This window comes from Aptenodytes patagonicus, chromosome 2 (genome assembly GCF_965638725.1).
Source record: "Aptenodytes patagonicus chromosome 2, bAptPat1.pri.cur, whole genome shotgun sequence".
NCBI classification, from domain to species: Eukaryota; Metazoa; Chordata; class Aves; order Sphenisciformes; family Spheniscidae; genus Aptenodytes; species Aptenodytes patagonicus.
The window spans coordinates 64,737,217-64,753,531 of record NC_134950.1 but is presented as its reverse complement, the minus strand read 5'-3'; the positions used below and the strand labels follow the sequence as shown (position 1 = coordinate 64,753,531).

The following is a 16,315-nucleotide window of genomic DNA, read 5'->3' as shown; positions in this document are numbered from 1 at the left end:
CTTTTGTCATAGTTACCTTTGTAGTGGAGTAACATATGGGTAGCAGGTGTCTTTTAGCTGCATACCACGCCCATAATAGCCCAGGTGAGCTAAAAAGCCAAGGTGAAGTGGAATTAACACTGTAAGAAAGCAACCAAATCTGTCTATAATCAAGTGAAATTGAAAAGCAAGGAAGAAGCACAGGAAATCAGGCATAATGTCTATTTCACAGGTAGGGACTGATGTTCCTAACCAGGCACTGACAATGGTTTCTAAATATTGTTCTGTGTTTCTGTAAAAAAAAAAATCAGCATCTGTGTTGTCTTCAGGGAAAAGAGCTTAGCTAACTTACATTGCAGGCTAGGGAGACAATTTGCTTCCCTCCCGCCGGCCCCCACCCTCACCGCGCTGCTGCAGATTTGTTCCTGGAAACACGAGATATGCCAAATTTAGGAACCAATCAAGAAAAAATTCAGAATGAGATGGATTAGCAGTCAGCCCATAAGTCCGCTGAAGCCTGTAAAATCCTGACAAGCAGTGCAACAGGGTAAACCACAAACGAAAACATACTTAAAAAGAACACAGCAAAACTGTGGCATGGCATAATATTCTTCAAAGAAACTAAACATATGATTAGGAAATAATTATCTGTTCTCTAATTCCTCAGCACAGAGGAAAACAGAAAGCCTTCCCCACTCTTTAAATTCCAGAATTATTTTCATCTTTCATTTGCCAAGTATCTTTTCGTTGGGTCTTGTGCATGTACCCTCTCTTGTTTTTCTGACTAGAAAAAGGACGTTTACTGATTCCAGCAAAAAGGTTGTTTGCTGCTGTATTGCTTTTTTTTAACTCTGCTACTTCCCCAGAGTCTGTGTCAGTCAGTTAGAGAAACCCCAGGTGAATCTACAAGAGTAGGCAATGGGGAGTACTGAAAAGTTCATTTTTGGTATCTAGGAGATTATGAAGAGATGGATGTTATTGTTTTGGTGCCAATAACTTTCATTTCAAAAGCTTTTTGTTAAGTCCTTTGATATGTTTTAGGTTGCCAGGAAAAATTACACTGAACTGGGTGTTGAAACTTAATCACAGTTGTCGAGTCTTGCGATGCCTGTGAGACTGATGCGAATGCTTTCAGCTTGGATTTCTACAAGGCTCAGTCACTGTCTCATGTGTCTGCAGCCATTTGAAAGCAAATCACAGAGAAATATACACAACAGTAGGGTAAAGCTTTTTTTATTTTACTGCATATTTTCTGTTTTTCTTCATCCACAATGCTGAATTTGCTGGCTAACTTCCTAGAGGACCTCGAGTAAAAGATAGTAGGTAGGATCAGCTTTTGGATATTTATGGGTGTTTAGAAAAGTTGTGGTAATTAGTAGGTCAGGAACAAAAGAAATAACTTGCACACATTTTTTTTTCCTTTCTGAAACCTCAATTTGAATAACTTTTCTATTTTCTCCTGATTTAGCTTTTTCATTGAACACTGTCAACAGTCCCAGTCAGCTCATAAATACTAAGACTTCACCGAAGTTCCCAAAGCAAAGAAGAATTTTTTTTCAAATCCTGTAAAGTCTCGCTCTTTCATTGGTCCTAATGTCCTAGTTGCATATATATACTGGAAGAGACAGAAAATAATGAAGAGAACATCTGTAACAGTCTTGGGGGCTTTAGCAGGCAAATGGAGTTCAGAGGTGACACTAAAGCCATCTGCTTGTTATGGTGGTTGCTTTTTATAAAACCTGCAAATAATTCTTTTACCTAATTAAGCTTGTAATATGCCCTGCATAAATCACTTTCCAAGTGAATGGGCACACAGAGGACCTGTGTGTTGTTTATTTGGTTTTCATGAACACCTGATTTCTTCCTTTTTTTCTTTTTGTCAGTTAGATTGATTAAGTGAACTCAGACATAGACTAGGCTCGGCAACTCAACCATGTGAACCCATCATGGTTGTTTTTATTCTTGAACTGTAATTAATACTGTGCTTTTTTTTTCTCCTGTCACACAGAAAAAAGAAAAGCTAACCTATTGGACCAACTTACCAATACCAGTGGGACTATAATTGGGGTGACTTCTTGCATTGTGATCATCCTCATTGTTATCTCTGTTATAGTACAGATCAAGCAGCCTCGTAAAAAATTTGTCCAAAGGAAAACAGACTTTGATCAAACAGTGTTCCAGGAGGTGTTTGAGCCTCCTCATTATGAGTTATGCACCCTCAGAGGGACAGGGCCTACAGCTGACCTTGCTGATGTTGCAGATGACTTTGAAAATTATCATAAACTGCGGAGATCATCTTCAAAATGCATTCATGACCATCACTGTGGATCACAAGTGTCTAGCATTAAGGGCAGCCGTAGTAACCTCAGCACAAGAGATGCTTCTGTCTTGACAGAAATACAACCCCAGCCTGTAAAACCACTCATTCAGCCCATGAACAGGAGAAATATCCTTGTCATGAAGCATAGCTACTCACAAGATGCTGCAGATGCGTGTGAGATAGACGAAATTGAAGAGGTACCAACCACAAGTCACAGGCTGTCCAGACATGATAAAGCTGTTCAGCGGTCAGTATCAATAGATTTTTGATGAAGACTATTGTGTAAGGACTTGATTGCCCAAACATATTCACTCTTTATTCAGTAAAGACATATTTTCTTTCTTCTTTATTTATTGATTAAATTTCTGTTTCCTGATAGCACATACCATTATATTACCTCTCTCTTCCTGTCTCTCTGTCTCTCATCTCTGCTCCTGTTTCCTGAAGGATCCTGTATCTCAGTTTTACCTTTCTTCTTTATATCTTTCTTTTTCTTTTACTATTTTACACATACCCACATGCATACACACACAGGTCAACAGAGAACAGGTACAATTTTTAAAAACCAAAGAAGATTTTGTGTGAATCTAGTTTTTGAAAGAGCCACATACACGTGGTTTCCTTGTAACTGAGGTGGCCTTGAGTATCATCCACTGTTGGTCTAACATCTCTAAATACAATACATCAATAAATAATACATGTATCCATTTTGATGCATGGGACAATAATGAGAAACACAATCCTGGGGTAAGGAAACCCCTTTTCTCATGAAACATTATCTTTTATATAATGAATGACAATATTTGCAAAACTTTACCATATCTATTTCATTATTAATCACAGTATCTTGGCTTGTCATATTAACATATATATATATATCGATTAGAACATGAGACAGCATAGTGAATAGAGAATACTCATATTTTTACATATAGGAATGTAGTTAAAAGGAATCTTTCTAATCAATAAAAAAGTAGTCAAGCATGATAGTTTTAATAAAAGAGCTATTTCTACTGTATATTGCACTTTGAATGACTGTAAATATGAATGATTAAAAGTTTACAAGTAAAAGAAAAAGAAAAGCAGAAACAGTTATGAACTATTTATTTGAAAAAACACAGAAACTTTTTATATGTATTTGTGTTTTCTCTTGCATGCATTATTTATGCACTTCTTGTGACTGTTCACATGCCCTCCATATTTTCTTTGTACATTAAGGCATTTCTGTCTCTTAAAAAAAATAAGTTATTTGATTATTTTAATCTAATTGCATGCCAATGTAAATTACTTCATGAATATTGATCAGATTATCAAGGTATGCTGTTTCTTAAGTATCTATATGCATATATTTCTTTTTTTTCTATGCAAACATTATTATTTTGAATGAAATAGCCATAACATTCCAGGTTCTGCCTCATTGGGTCTCTAAGCAAACATGAGTCTGAGTACAACACAACTAGGGTCTAAGAGACAAACTTGAGGTAAGTAAACATACCTATACAACAATTGAACCATCTGTTGCTTTCCATTTTATTTGTTATAATGCTAAAATGCATGTTAGTTCTCAAGTTATATGTCACCTTGTATGGAGAGAGCCAGGTTTGAATACTGAGAAAACTGAAAGACAGATGACCACTTTAGCATTGTAAACTAAGCAAAAGCTACTAATTCCTTATTCTTGACAGCACTATAATCATCCAAAAATAGATGCTTTGCATGGCTCAGGTGTTTCATTTATTTTTTTATTTATGAAAATAAAATTTAGAGTCCCAGCATGTGAAATAGTGTGTAAAACTTGGCAATCTAACCCAAGACAGGAAGATGCGAAACTATCTGATTTCAGCTCATTTTATTCATTCAACCTTGTGAGTTGTTGGGGGAAGGGTATGTGGTAGCACTGACAAATTGAGAGATTCTGTAGCACTAATGTTAATGTTTGCAAATTAAACTTCCATTTTTGAGTCTTTTCCTAGGCTTTTCATTTTGTATAATTTGTTATTAACACTTAATCTCAATAAACATAATCTCAGATGTTTATAATGAAGTTATAGATAACCGCTAGTCTGTCAATTTATATATGTATATGTGTGTGTATATATATATAAACATAGATATGTGTATATACATGTTTATATGTGTATATATGTATACAGCAATTTTGCTGGGAAAGAATCCATTAATGTTTTTATTGCTTCTAGATAGTTTAGGTAAATATTTGTCTGTGTTTTTCCTCATAGAAAGAACATGTTTTAACTTTGTTTTGCTTTCAGACAACTATTCATGCAGTCACGCAAACTCTGAATGGAAAAATCTATAGTGAATTATTTCAGCTGTCTGAAAGAGAGAGTGGACATGTTTCTAATTACATTTCATTGCCTTTATCCAAACCTAAGAAGCACAGACATATCTTACTTCCTTAGCAAGATATTCCCATTGCACAATAATATGTTTCTTTTGTAATTTGGTTGCTGGCCACCAAGTGCTCCTTAGTTTTTAAATATATTTGGAGATTTGCTGCAAACTTGAAGAAGAAATTAGCTCCTGAGACTGTCCTTTTTTAAAAAAAAAAAAAAAAAAAAATCTTAGTTTTATTTCAGTTAATATGTTTTATGTCTGTTATTTACTTGTTTGTTGTGTGATATGTGGAAGAAGATTTACATTGAACTTTTGTTATATGTACGTTGTTTTCATTATATAGACTGCTTGAGAATAGTGCGCTCCTGGGTGATTTTGAACATGCTACAATGAAATATGAAACTATCATCCTTGGAAACACCAGCTAGAGGTTTTATGGACTCTCTGACCAGCCATTCTCATATCATGACAAAATTCAGCAAACAGTGTTGAGTAAAATTACTAGAAGGCAATAAGACTTTGGTTATTATGCTTATCAGTCATTTTTCTTTTTCTTTTTCTCTCTCCTTTTTGTTGCAAGTTAAATTCCCAATTTCAGGAACAATTTATTGAAATCAGGTATTTAGCCATTCATAATCACTTCAATAGAAATGTTTGTTGGATAAGCATCTAGCAATATGATTGAATCTGACATTGAGAAAATAATCTGCATGTATGTTACTGAATATTTTGAGTTGGCAAATAACCCTTTATTAGATACATTGTAAAAAGCATGCATTCACAATTATTGCTGTTACTGTTCCATTTCTGTGTCATATGCTTGCTACTTGTAACTTTTTATATAAAGATACATAAAACAATGTATAATAATTTCTTACTTTGAGTTTAATGGCAATGTTTTCTTTTACCAAATTTACAAATCTTGTGTAATTTGGGAGATTAAGCTCAAAATGTAGCTTCTAGGAACCTGAAACCCAGATACATGGGAGGATCAGCTGTCTCTTATCCCTCACTTATTGAAAAGAAAAATACATTAATTTCTTAAGATTTAAGTGAATTCATAATACATAAAGTTGATCACCTAATTTCAGTTAAAAGGTTTGTGATAACCTTTGTGTTAAATTCTTTACTCTTAACTAATCTATTTCCATGACAATTATTAGGAAGTTTGCTTCAGTGTAGCAGAGTAGCAGATTTTTATCAGTTATACAAACGTTATGGCTGGGGTCCAATTTTAGAGATACAGATATAAACCGCTTCCTTATGCAAGATAAAATTATATTAATAATTCAAGCTATAAACATTAGTAACCAACACCAAAAGAAAACCTGAGAGGTTAAGTTATTAAGGAATTATTGTAGGTCAAAAAGCCACAATTATGTAAAGTTGAAAACCCCCTTATTTAAGAACTCAATAACTATGCCTAAAATCATAGTTTCATTATCTATTTAAAGTGTTATCTTCCAAATTCTGTTTAAAAACAAATCCCAGTTCCTTCTTAAACATACTGTGTCATTCATGGTTGTTAGGTTTTCCTGTATAAAAATTTTGCTAGTTTTATTGAAAAAGTGGGAAGAATTCCATGGATCTTCCCAAAGTATAAATAGATGGGAAAAGAGAAAACCTGAAAGACTGAAATAAAAAGTAAGTTGATCTATATCAGCTATTTAAAGTTATAGTACATCATTTACATAATTAAAAATAGAGGAAATCTGATTTCTACAAAACAATTTCTACAAATGTGATTTAGGAATGACATGAGAAGAAGACGGGTTTCAGGTATTTTGCTTCCTTTTTTGTACACTATCATTGCAATGTATTTTACATAATTTGATTGTAGCTTGATTAATTTGTTTGTTATCACATATTAGCTGCAAAAAACAGTCCTCTGTCCTCCGCAGTCATTGACAGTCATTGAGTCATCTCTCAGTTACATGGATTTTTAGCATGCACTAATAGTTCATTTCCAGATCAGTATCTCTTTCCGAGTTCATATACTTTATCACTGTTTTTTCCTTAATCTTTCCAAGTCCTGTCTCATGATCCTTTCTTAAGTATATTGTGGTAAGATATTTGCCATATCCATGCTTAAAATGGATGCATCCATGCATCCATTATAAAATCAAGGAAGAATGGAAGACTTGCTGAAAGATATGCATATACATGCACACACATTTATGTATATTTATAAGTATTTGCTAATGGAGATAGTGTATAAATAAGTATATAAGGAGAAATCTAAATATGTGAATTTAGCTTTGAATGACCTATTTTTCTAGGTCACCTAGAAAAATGCTGAAGCCTTGGATTTCAAAGTTGCTCTATATTTAAGTGCCTAAATCTCACTGAAACATAAAGTTGGTCTAGTCCCTCCTAGACAAGCACACAATGAAATCCATTTTATGATTTTTCCAGTGAAGTGTTGACTGAAAGAACTTAACTGGAGGAGACATGGGTGTTAATAATTATGTTGCATGCACATCCTTGCTCTCTTAAAAACAAACTAATTGCATCAGGGAAAATGAGTGAGAAACATAAAAACCTGTGTAAATAGAGCAGGTCAAACAAAGTGAGAATGGTAATACTTATTCGATCTTCGAAACTCCTTTAGAAACATGTTGTCTAATAGCTAGATATACCCTTAAACAAAAACACCACTGTAAGTGACAAAATATGTGTATACTGGGGGAACAGGGTCAAATTATAAAATTATCTATTAAAAAAAATAAACAACAATAAATTCAAACCTAATTAAAATATTATAATTGAAACATTTAATTTTAAGTAGTTATGTTCTGTATAAAGTCAGTGTAAGTAATAGCCTAGTCCACTATACTGCAAACAGTAAAGAACTTTTGTTTGGTATCACACAATGGTAGGATATCTTAATGTGATCTATAAAACTCAAAATACTAAAATAAAAGGGGTTGTTGCTGAAAGTAAACAGTTTGCCTTTCCTATGAGTATTTTTATTATTATGAAGCCACTTTTTTAAAAACAGAAAACATTTCAAGCAAGCTAGTTCAAACAGACAAGCTAGTTCAAGCAACTTCAATTTCACGCAAGTTCAATTAGCTTTAAAAAGAATACTCAAAACTGGTATTTGACCACATACTATGAGTGAAATTTAACCTATTCTATTACACCTTTTCCATTTTATGGGAATAAGGTTTGGCTTGTTGAATTAACACAGCTATATGTATTCTGTAAAACAGATTAGTAAATTACTGTGGATTAGCTGAGCTGGTAGTGTTAGTTTAATGCATTTTACCTCATATTTGCCTTAGGCTAAAACTAAGAATGGTAGTTACTAGACCATTTTGGTTTGACTGGTGCAATGTGTGTGATGTATAACCATGTTGACAGCACACTTATTTCTTGTATATTTTTTGAAGATGAGTTTTTGTTATCACAGTGCATTGCCATATTGTTCATAGTTTTGCTTGTTTTTTCTTTTTCCCATGGGTGTAGTGTTATGTATCCACTTTTCTTTTTAGATGATAGTGTGAACAACCACTCTCAACCATTCTTCTCTGCTCCAGGAAATACAGCCTTTTCAATTTGTGAAGTCTTCTCTGCAGCATCATTTAAAAATCTCAGGAAGTCCATTTTGTAAATCATCCCAGTGTAAACATTTTCTATCTTCCCAATTCTAAAAACAGCTTGAAGGAAAAAAAAAAAGGTTCTGAGAAATGTTAGTACCTTATCCTTCTATTTTTCTCCATTTTTATACTGGAGATGATACTCTCTTGAACCTAGCAATGACATAACCAATGGGAGAGAATAAGAGAAAGTAGAAAGGTTTCTGCTCAAAAGAAATTGCTAACACCAAAAAAAAAAAAAAAAAAGGCAGACAAAGAAAAGAAACAGAGAAAGGTATGTTAATTAGAAGAAGAGTATGAAGGATTGTTGCTCATACCCGTTCAGAAATTTAGACACATTTAGGACAGATAAATTCCTTGGCCACCAAATAAAAATGTACTGTCCATGTCCAACTCTAAAAGATAACTGTAATACCGTGCTTTATATAACACTGTCCTGCAAACAAAAAGTTGGCCTTTTGTGTTTTCTTGTCTTCTACTTTGTGTGCAATCTCCCTGCTACCACAAAAATATTCCAGCTGAGGGAGCACAGCTTGAAGAGCTAAGTGATACAAAGGATGAAAACTGCACCATTCAAAACTCTTTTTAACACAGAAGTCTGTATCTGATCTGGAAGTCTCTTATCTCCTCACTCCTGACTCGACATTTGATGTGAAGTCCTGGACTCATGGCTCCACTGCTCTTCCTCATCATTACCTTAGCATCATCTCTCTTTACTCTTCGATGATTATTTTACATCTTTATCTCTGCTGCCTTTCATTTCTGTCCACAGTGAGTTTAGTTCTGTTCCCTTCTCTCCTTCAAATTCATTGAAAATGCTGAAATCTTATCAATCAGCTCACTGACCTTGTGTTACCTTTGCATCCACCTGGCTCTTTCCCATCTATCACTTCAGAGCCATCTTAACCTTACCTTGCTGATAAACAGCAAAATGAAAACATGTGATTGCAGCATATTTTAATTACCTTTAATTTATGCAACACAACAAAAGCTATCAAGATGTATTGGGGTGGACTGGAGTACGGGCTTATTAGGGATACTGGATTTGTATTTTAATGTCTGTGCATCAGTGTTGCCTGGCCCACCTACCTCTGGGTTGTCATGCCTGCTCCTGCTATAGCCATACTTCAATGTGCTGCAAAGAGAAACTCATCTCCACCCCTTTTCTTCTCCCAGTGATACCTGCAACATTGTCAAATCAAGTTTTTTTCAAGCGCTTCTATGTTTCCTCCTACGCTGTGTTTGTATTACTACGTCCCTCCACACAACATAAATCACTGTCCTAGCCTCCTTCACCTGCCTATTAAAACACATTTGAGCTGCATAGCCTGGCAAACACCTGCTAGTGGTGTGGTAGAGCTGTCATCAGCAAGGTAAGAACATCAGTTACCAGGAGAAGCAGGAGTTGCTGCTTCCCTCCATTTTCTTTCCCAGGAAAAGGAGTCATGCTGATCTGCAATCTCCCAACAAAGTCATTATAGGAAAAAAGGGAAGCTGCCATCCCCTTCAAGCAACAAACCGTAACTGGGAGAGACAACCTAAGCACCCCATGATAAAAAACTGAAGGAACAAGACTGCTCAGATTTCATTACCAAAGTAACAGGCCTGATTAACACCGTGCAGCAGCATTGCATCTTTTCATTCTCAGATAAGGGAAGACTGAAGTGCAATCCTTCTTTATCCCAGGGAGCAGGATACCACAACTGTGAGTACCGATTCTTTTCAGGGCTCTGGAAGGGCTTAACAGAGGCTTGCATAAATGTAGGCAGACAGGGACTTACTAGGCCTATAGGGGCAGTCTTGTGCTGCCATGTGCAGTGGACAGCTCTGCAATACCTAGTTACTTAGACCTTTTAAGTTTGCCATTCTTCAGTCTGTCCTCCTCAGCTCCAGCGAGAGACATAGTAAATGCACTCAACTATTTCTAAAACGGTGGCTTCATTGGAAAGTGATTACTTGGCGTTTAATTTAGTTGGATGTGAAAGGCATCCATGGCACTTGCTGCAGCTATTATAAAAAAAAAAAAAAAAAAAAAAAAAAAATTGGGGGTTTTTGCACAGATCCTAGATACATGTATCTGGTTAAATGAATCATTCAGCTGCATCAACTGCATCAGTAAATGAAGACACATTCCACCTGAGGTTTTGCTAATAAAACTGCAGGACCTGATTTATGCTCTGTTCACATCATCCCTCTAGAACCTGTTTTTTTCTGAGTTCAGTGAAAATTTTAATTAGGAAAAATCAGTTTGTTGAAAGTGAATGGCTTTCACCGTCTTTAGTGAAGCACAGAATACAATTTACACTGGGAAAGGAGAGCTTTATTCCTCATTTCTTACTTAGTGCTAAAGGAGTTTTCAACATCAGTGAAAATATAGGTGAGCTGCTCTTTCCCTTAGTTTGACAAATCAATGATTCAAAGCAAACTTAATGCTCTATACTTAACTGACCCATGTAAGTTAGAAAAGGAAGTAAAACAATGAAAGAGAACACAAGAAATCTAAAGTAAGCATATTTTCCCAATGATCAATGCAGCAATAATATTTTTAACAGTTACAAGACTAACAGCTGAACACTTGATTACTATACAAACCCAATCCTAACCCCCATTTTGTAACAAATTTCATGTTATAAAATGGAGTTCAGCTGAGGAATACAAATGATTTTATATTTGTATACCAGCTTAAAATTGTAAATCTAACATTTAAAAATCTGTAACAAGGAGCTGATATCCTTTATTTTGGGACAGACATTTTAAATACAACTGATTTTGCTGGCCAGAAAGAATTACTGTCTTCTCTTTTTCAGAGCCAAGTCCCTGCATTTTTATTTTTTTTTTTTTTTGACAAATGGAAGAAATTTTTAATTCCTTTCCAACTTTTTCACTCCCACATTCTACTGACTGTTTTGGTGTAGAAAACACCCGTGGAGTGGTTTTGTCTGATATTCTGAGCATATGTGGCACCTCTACAGTACATTATAGCTTTGCCTGCAGGAGGAATTTCTTCAACTGTTATCTAAGTTGCATAGCAAAGATCAAGGCCCAGAGACTTGTGCTGTCATTTGAGAGTAACTTTAGTTACATAAAGGATCTTGTTAACTTTTAGTGTGTTGGTGGAAAGTTTACACTAATCTAGGCAAATATTGAGTGTTAGTTAGCTAATAATAACTTAAATCTTAAATTATTAGAAATAATATGAACATGGCATCTCCATTTGTTAATATTTTTAAAATCACATTGGTGATTGAAAAAGAGAGTGATATTAACATGGAAAACTTTCAGTTCATAGCTAAAGGGAGCAAAGATAATGTGACATTATTATTATGTAAGCTAGGGTTTTCAGGTCTGTGATTCTTCTCCTTAAATTCAGCTAGAATTCTTAGTTTTACTACTCCTCTCCCTTTTGTAATGTAAACTTTGTACTCTGTATATGTTCATTGGATGAACACCTCTTTTGCAATTCAGTAGCTTATCTTGGTGGGGACTCAAAAGGAAAAAATATTTGCTGTGATAATGTATAATATACAGCTTTTTTAAAAAAGGCTATCAGATGCCATTAGAGTTTAGCTGAATCACTTAATGTGCTGCTGGAAAATGATTAGATTCAAGATGCATAAAAATAAAAATAGGAAAGTGGTCTGGAAGCTCTGCATGATTTTAGTTCTCTAAGATTTTATTATTCAACTGGCTTTCATCAAAAGACAGAAATCTCAACAGGCATAAACTTTTATGGAAATCTCAACAGGGACATAAACTTTATATAGCATGAAGTTTTAAACACACATCTGTTTGGAGTATATGGAGAAAAGAAAGGGAACATTTAGGAACTTTTTTAATGGTTTGAGAAAATGAGTGGTTCTTCTATCTCAGAATTACTCCAACAGATTTTGCACAAGCTCCTTTCTGTAGCATCTGCGCATCATGATGAACATCTAAATAATCTAAATAAACATGATAAACATCTAAATAGGAGGTATAAAATGCAATCTTTAAGAAGCAACAGAAGTAGATCAAGGTAGTGAATGTGTTTAGAAGTATGGTGTGCGATTTTGAACCTAGTAAATACTGCCCTGAAATACTGCAAAACTTAACATCTCCCTTTGGTTTCCTTTCAATAAGGCATATGGTTTCAAGCTGCTACGTACCAAGGGGGTAATATCCAATGAAGTCACTAGGAAACTTCTTTTCTTACTGAGGCTCTTGTCTAGTTCCTGAACCATGATCTTGTCATCCAGTCTGTGAGGGTGGGCTCACCACCTTCTGTTGCTGATGACAATAAATGGGCTGATTATTTAGAGACGATGCTCTTCATGACAGACCTGTTATTTTTGTTAGCACTGCAAATCCCATCTCCAGCTATGATGGTAATAACAGAAGTTAATGGGTGATGGAGAACTTGGTCTAGTTAAGCTTTAACTATATATCATCTGTATCTGTCTCTGTATTTTAGCAGTTGAAGTAGAAATAACATGGTAGTTAGTTTAATTTAAAATACATTCTATCACTCTGGATTTTCTTTAGCATTCTTGAGACATGTTCATTGATAAACACCTATCTGAAGTATTTCTTGTTGAACACCATGGCTCAAATGACATTTAGCTTGAGTATGAAGCTCTGAAGATCTAAATTTTTGTATCCCCCCCTGACATTTATTAACACTTTAAAGCTCTCCAAGCCTCTCAGGAACTGTTATCCAGTTTGGAGCTGACTTTTGTCAGTAATGAGTACCAGATGGGTCAGAAGAAAGAAGAAAATCTTTGCATCTGAAGATTGCTAACATATTTTCTCAATGTGAAGAACAACCTGAATACTATAGCCACATGGATCCTTCTGCTATTAGGGGAGAAAAAAACCTAAAGTTCCAACTAGCTAGGTTTTTGTCATAGTTGTATTTTCACCATGTGAAAACAGTCCTTTTTATCCTCAAAGTACATACAAGAGAAAGTGGAAAACAAAGGAGGCTGCTAAGAAAAAAAACATCCAAAACCCCAAGAGTGGTAAGTAAATAAATCATTGTACACTTGTGCATAAAATTAATGTACAGCATACCATGGAGTGGAACCATTTCTGTTCCTTTTGGACAATTTGCAAATCCTCTAATGAGTTTATGGGGTTTGTTTTTAGACATGGATCAGGCATTGTCTGCTAACATTTTAGTTATGTTTGCTTCACCTAGTTCTAAGAATTAGGAACTCTCTACATTCCTAAATACTTTTGAAAGCTGTTAGCCAGACAGTTCCAACACCTTCCTCTGCTCTATATATTTTATAGATCACTTAGAAACAGGACCTACGCTATGGAACTCCTGTTGAGCCTAGCAAAACATTGCAGAACTATGGCATCTAGCCAGTACTGTAATCATAGTGCATTGTTTGAAGGGGAAAAATGCAATGATGTAATATAAGGTCACATTTGAGGACCCGATCCACAGAACCCTGGAAAAGGACCTTTTAGTGAAAAGGCAGTGCAGAGTTATTTCTGAGGAGCTTGAATTTGTCCATTTTTGTATGCCAATGTCTAAAATGATAACAAGCATTGTGAAGGAGAAGGGGAGAACAAAAGCATAATCCAGATTTTTTTCTTTCATGATAATAATAATGCTTATCTCTACATCTAGTGCTTGAGTGATGTATTGTTTGGGGAGAATTCTGTGTTGATACAGGCTTTCAATCATAACATGTAATGCTGATGCTTATGCAAGCCTCCCCCAAGCTTGTTATTGAAGTTTCATAAAACTCATAAATCCAATAAACATGATATGAGAATATTACAGCATTTTGCCTTTGCTGTTTTCAACAGGAAATACATTCTAGATTAAAAATTTGCAGGAAGCTCAAGTCTGAAGAAAAATCATGCATCCCTCTCCTCCCCGCAGTCATGCATATAGTGGAGTTTAACACAGACTAATTTGTAAAAATGTGGTGCATATGCTGACATATGCAATCAATTTTCTAATATGGCATGCTTTCCATCACTTAATGTGCATATCTCCCAGGTACGTGGATACTCCATTATGAACACAAGAGCTTATATGTCCCCAGACAGCAATAAGCAGTCATCAGATTGCTGAAAACTGCAAATGTGCCCAAGGTAATGCTGCAAGTATTGGGACTGATATTGCACAAAGAAGTTGGACAGAGAAATACAAAGGAAGGCTTTCATCCATTTCCAGAACACCTCATGGTTGGCATTACAAAATGTATTTCAATTGCTGTGATGATGAACGTAAATTAAAAAGATCTATCAATTCTCTTTCTGAAGATGCTGGTAGTGTTTTATTCTGGGGGGAAAAAAAAAAGATCTAGCTAAAATGTCATGATACTTAGAAAATATCTGTTCTACCATATCATGACTAAAGAAACTCCACACTTACTTTATTTGTGTTTTGGTATTGGTTTTTATGTCTTTCAATCACTCTTAATGAATGTTAAAAGCTGTTAGTCAAAGGTACATAATGTCTCAAAGCAGAATCTTGCTTCAAGAAGATCTTGGATGGGTTGGACCCTTACTGGGATAAATACAGCAGGACCCAAAGGGAACGATGGGTACTCGGCATTTCCCCAAGCCTGTGCCACTGCAGGGAGAGTAGGGAAGGAGACAGCCTTGTCTGAAAAACTTCTAGAAGTTTGTTGGACTCCTTAACCCTATTGTACATCAGAAACCAAAGCACTGTAAATAAAGTCCCTCTTCTGTAAAAGTACTTCTTTTGCTGCCATCAAAAAGAATATGCGAGGTAGATTCAAGCTGACTGACATTCTTCTAATTTATTACTAGGTGATTGTTCATCCGTATTAGTTTTCATGAAATAGAATGGGTCTCTCCTTCTGAAGCTGACCTAGGAAGTTTCAAGCTTAGTCTCCCACATGAAAGAAAACAGCCTCTAACCGCTGGGCCAAGGAGTTGGACTCTTCCTCACTTCTCTCCCTTCACTTTCCCTCTTGTTCTAATGGTTATCTTTAACCAGAAAAGGAATTGCTCTCACAAGAGTAATTTAACAGAAAACTATGCAAGAACAGCTAGAGTGTTACATTTGCAGGCAATTATTTTTAGAATAATTCATTATTTCCATTAAGTTACTTGAATTCACAGCTTTAGGTAACACTATCTGAAACCTTCCAGTTGAAGAGAGGCTCTGATATTGTATCTGTCTTTCTATGTTTCAGTTCTGCTATTCCAGTAGAATTTGGAAGCTCCCGCTTCTGAGTGCTGGAAGAAAATCCCTACAGAAGAAGGGCTGCTCCTCAACATATGCCTTAGATAGCTGAGTCTCCCTTCCTCCCAGCTCGGTCACTCTCACAGATGACCAAGGTCAAAGAGGTGGCAGCAACCAGTAACAGCTGGAGGAATAAGACCCTGAGGTGGTGTTGTTGAGGTGGTGGCAAAGGGAAATGGAGGTCTTTTCCTGGTCTGTTATTACTGCTCTTTCACCAGTAACAACCAAGTTATCTTGCATCCAGTAAAAGGCAGTGAAGGTTTCCTTGGGCAGCTCCTCCTTATGTGAACTTATAGCAAGTACTGACTGGCAGAGAGGACTGTAAGCACAAGCGGATGTGCCTTTTTCCGTCAACTAATTCTGCATATTTTTTTTTCAGAGAAAGGTTCAGTATTTATTGTGTTTAAATACAGCTACCTCATCAGCAAGGTGTTTAGACACCTCAGGTTTTAGTGCAGGATGGGTTTAAGACACTTCAGTAGGGCAGTCAGTTTCTGTCGGAAAGCTCAGTGTCCAGCATTGTTATTTCAATGAATTCATAGTCAAAGTTACTTTCCTCATGAGTATTCATCCAGGTCAAAACAAACTCAATTACCTGCCTCTGTGACAGATTTCATTAAATCTTCCTTATTTCTTTCTGCTAGAATGGGAAGATGAAGGGAAGAATGCAACATATTTTATCTGAAGTCAGTTCCTAATTCAATTAGAGCTTCATCTTGGCCCCATTGAACTCACCGGGCTTTTTGCCACTGACTTTAATAAGGTTAGAATCAGGCTTATAACACTCAGTTTCTTATTTCTTCCAGATAACCAATTAAAATATTAAATATCTCAGGGTGAATGCTT

At 35.6% G+C, this 16,315-nt stretch overlaps 1 protein-coding gene across 8 annotated transcripts in view; it reads left to right on the top strand.

The window, feature by feature from the left end:
- The window catches only part of NETO1 (neuropilin and tolloid like 1), a 77,361-nt gene extending 62,853 nt beyond the window's left edge, over positions 1 to 14,508 (top strand). The window contains exons 9-11 of one of the 8 annotated variants that reach the window (XR_012994635.1): positions 1,988 to 2,546; positions 3,692 to 3,780; positions 9,691 to 9,705. Coding sequence is in view for 6 of the 8 variants with exons in the window: in XM_076330070.1 (XP_076186185.1) it covers positions 1,988 to 2,546; positions 3,706 to 3,766 (620 nt within the window). In the remaining 2 variants the exon portion in view is untranslated. Of the gene's footprint in view, positions 1 to 1,447; positions 1,881 to 1,987; positions 2,547 to 3,691; positions 3,781 to 4,997; positions 5,529 to 9,690; positions 10,265 to 14,251 lie in introns of those variants that run through there. The other 7 variants (XR_012994634.1, XM_076330070.1, XM_076330069.1 and 4 more) reach the window with 7 other exon arrangements.
- Positions 14,509 to 16,315: the final 1,807 nt, after the last annotated feature.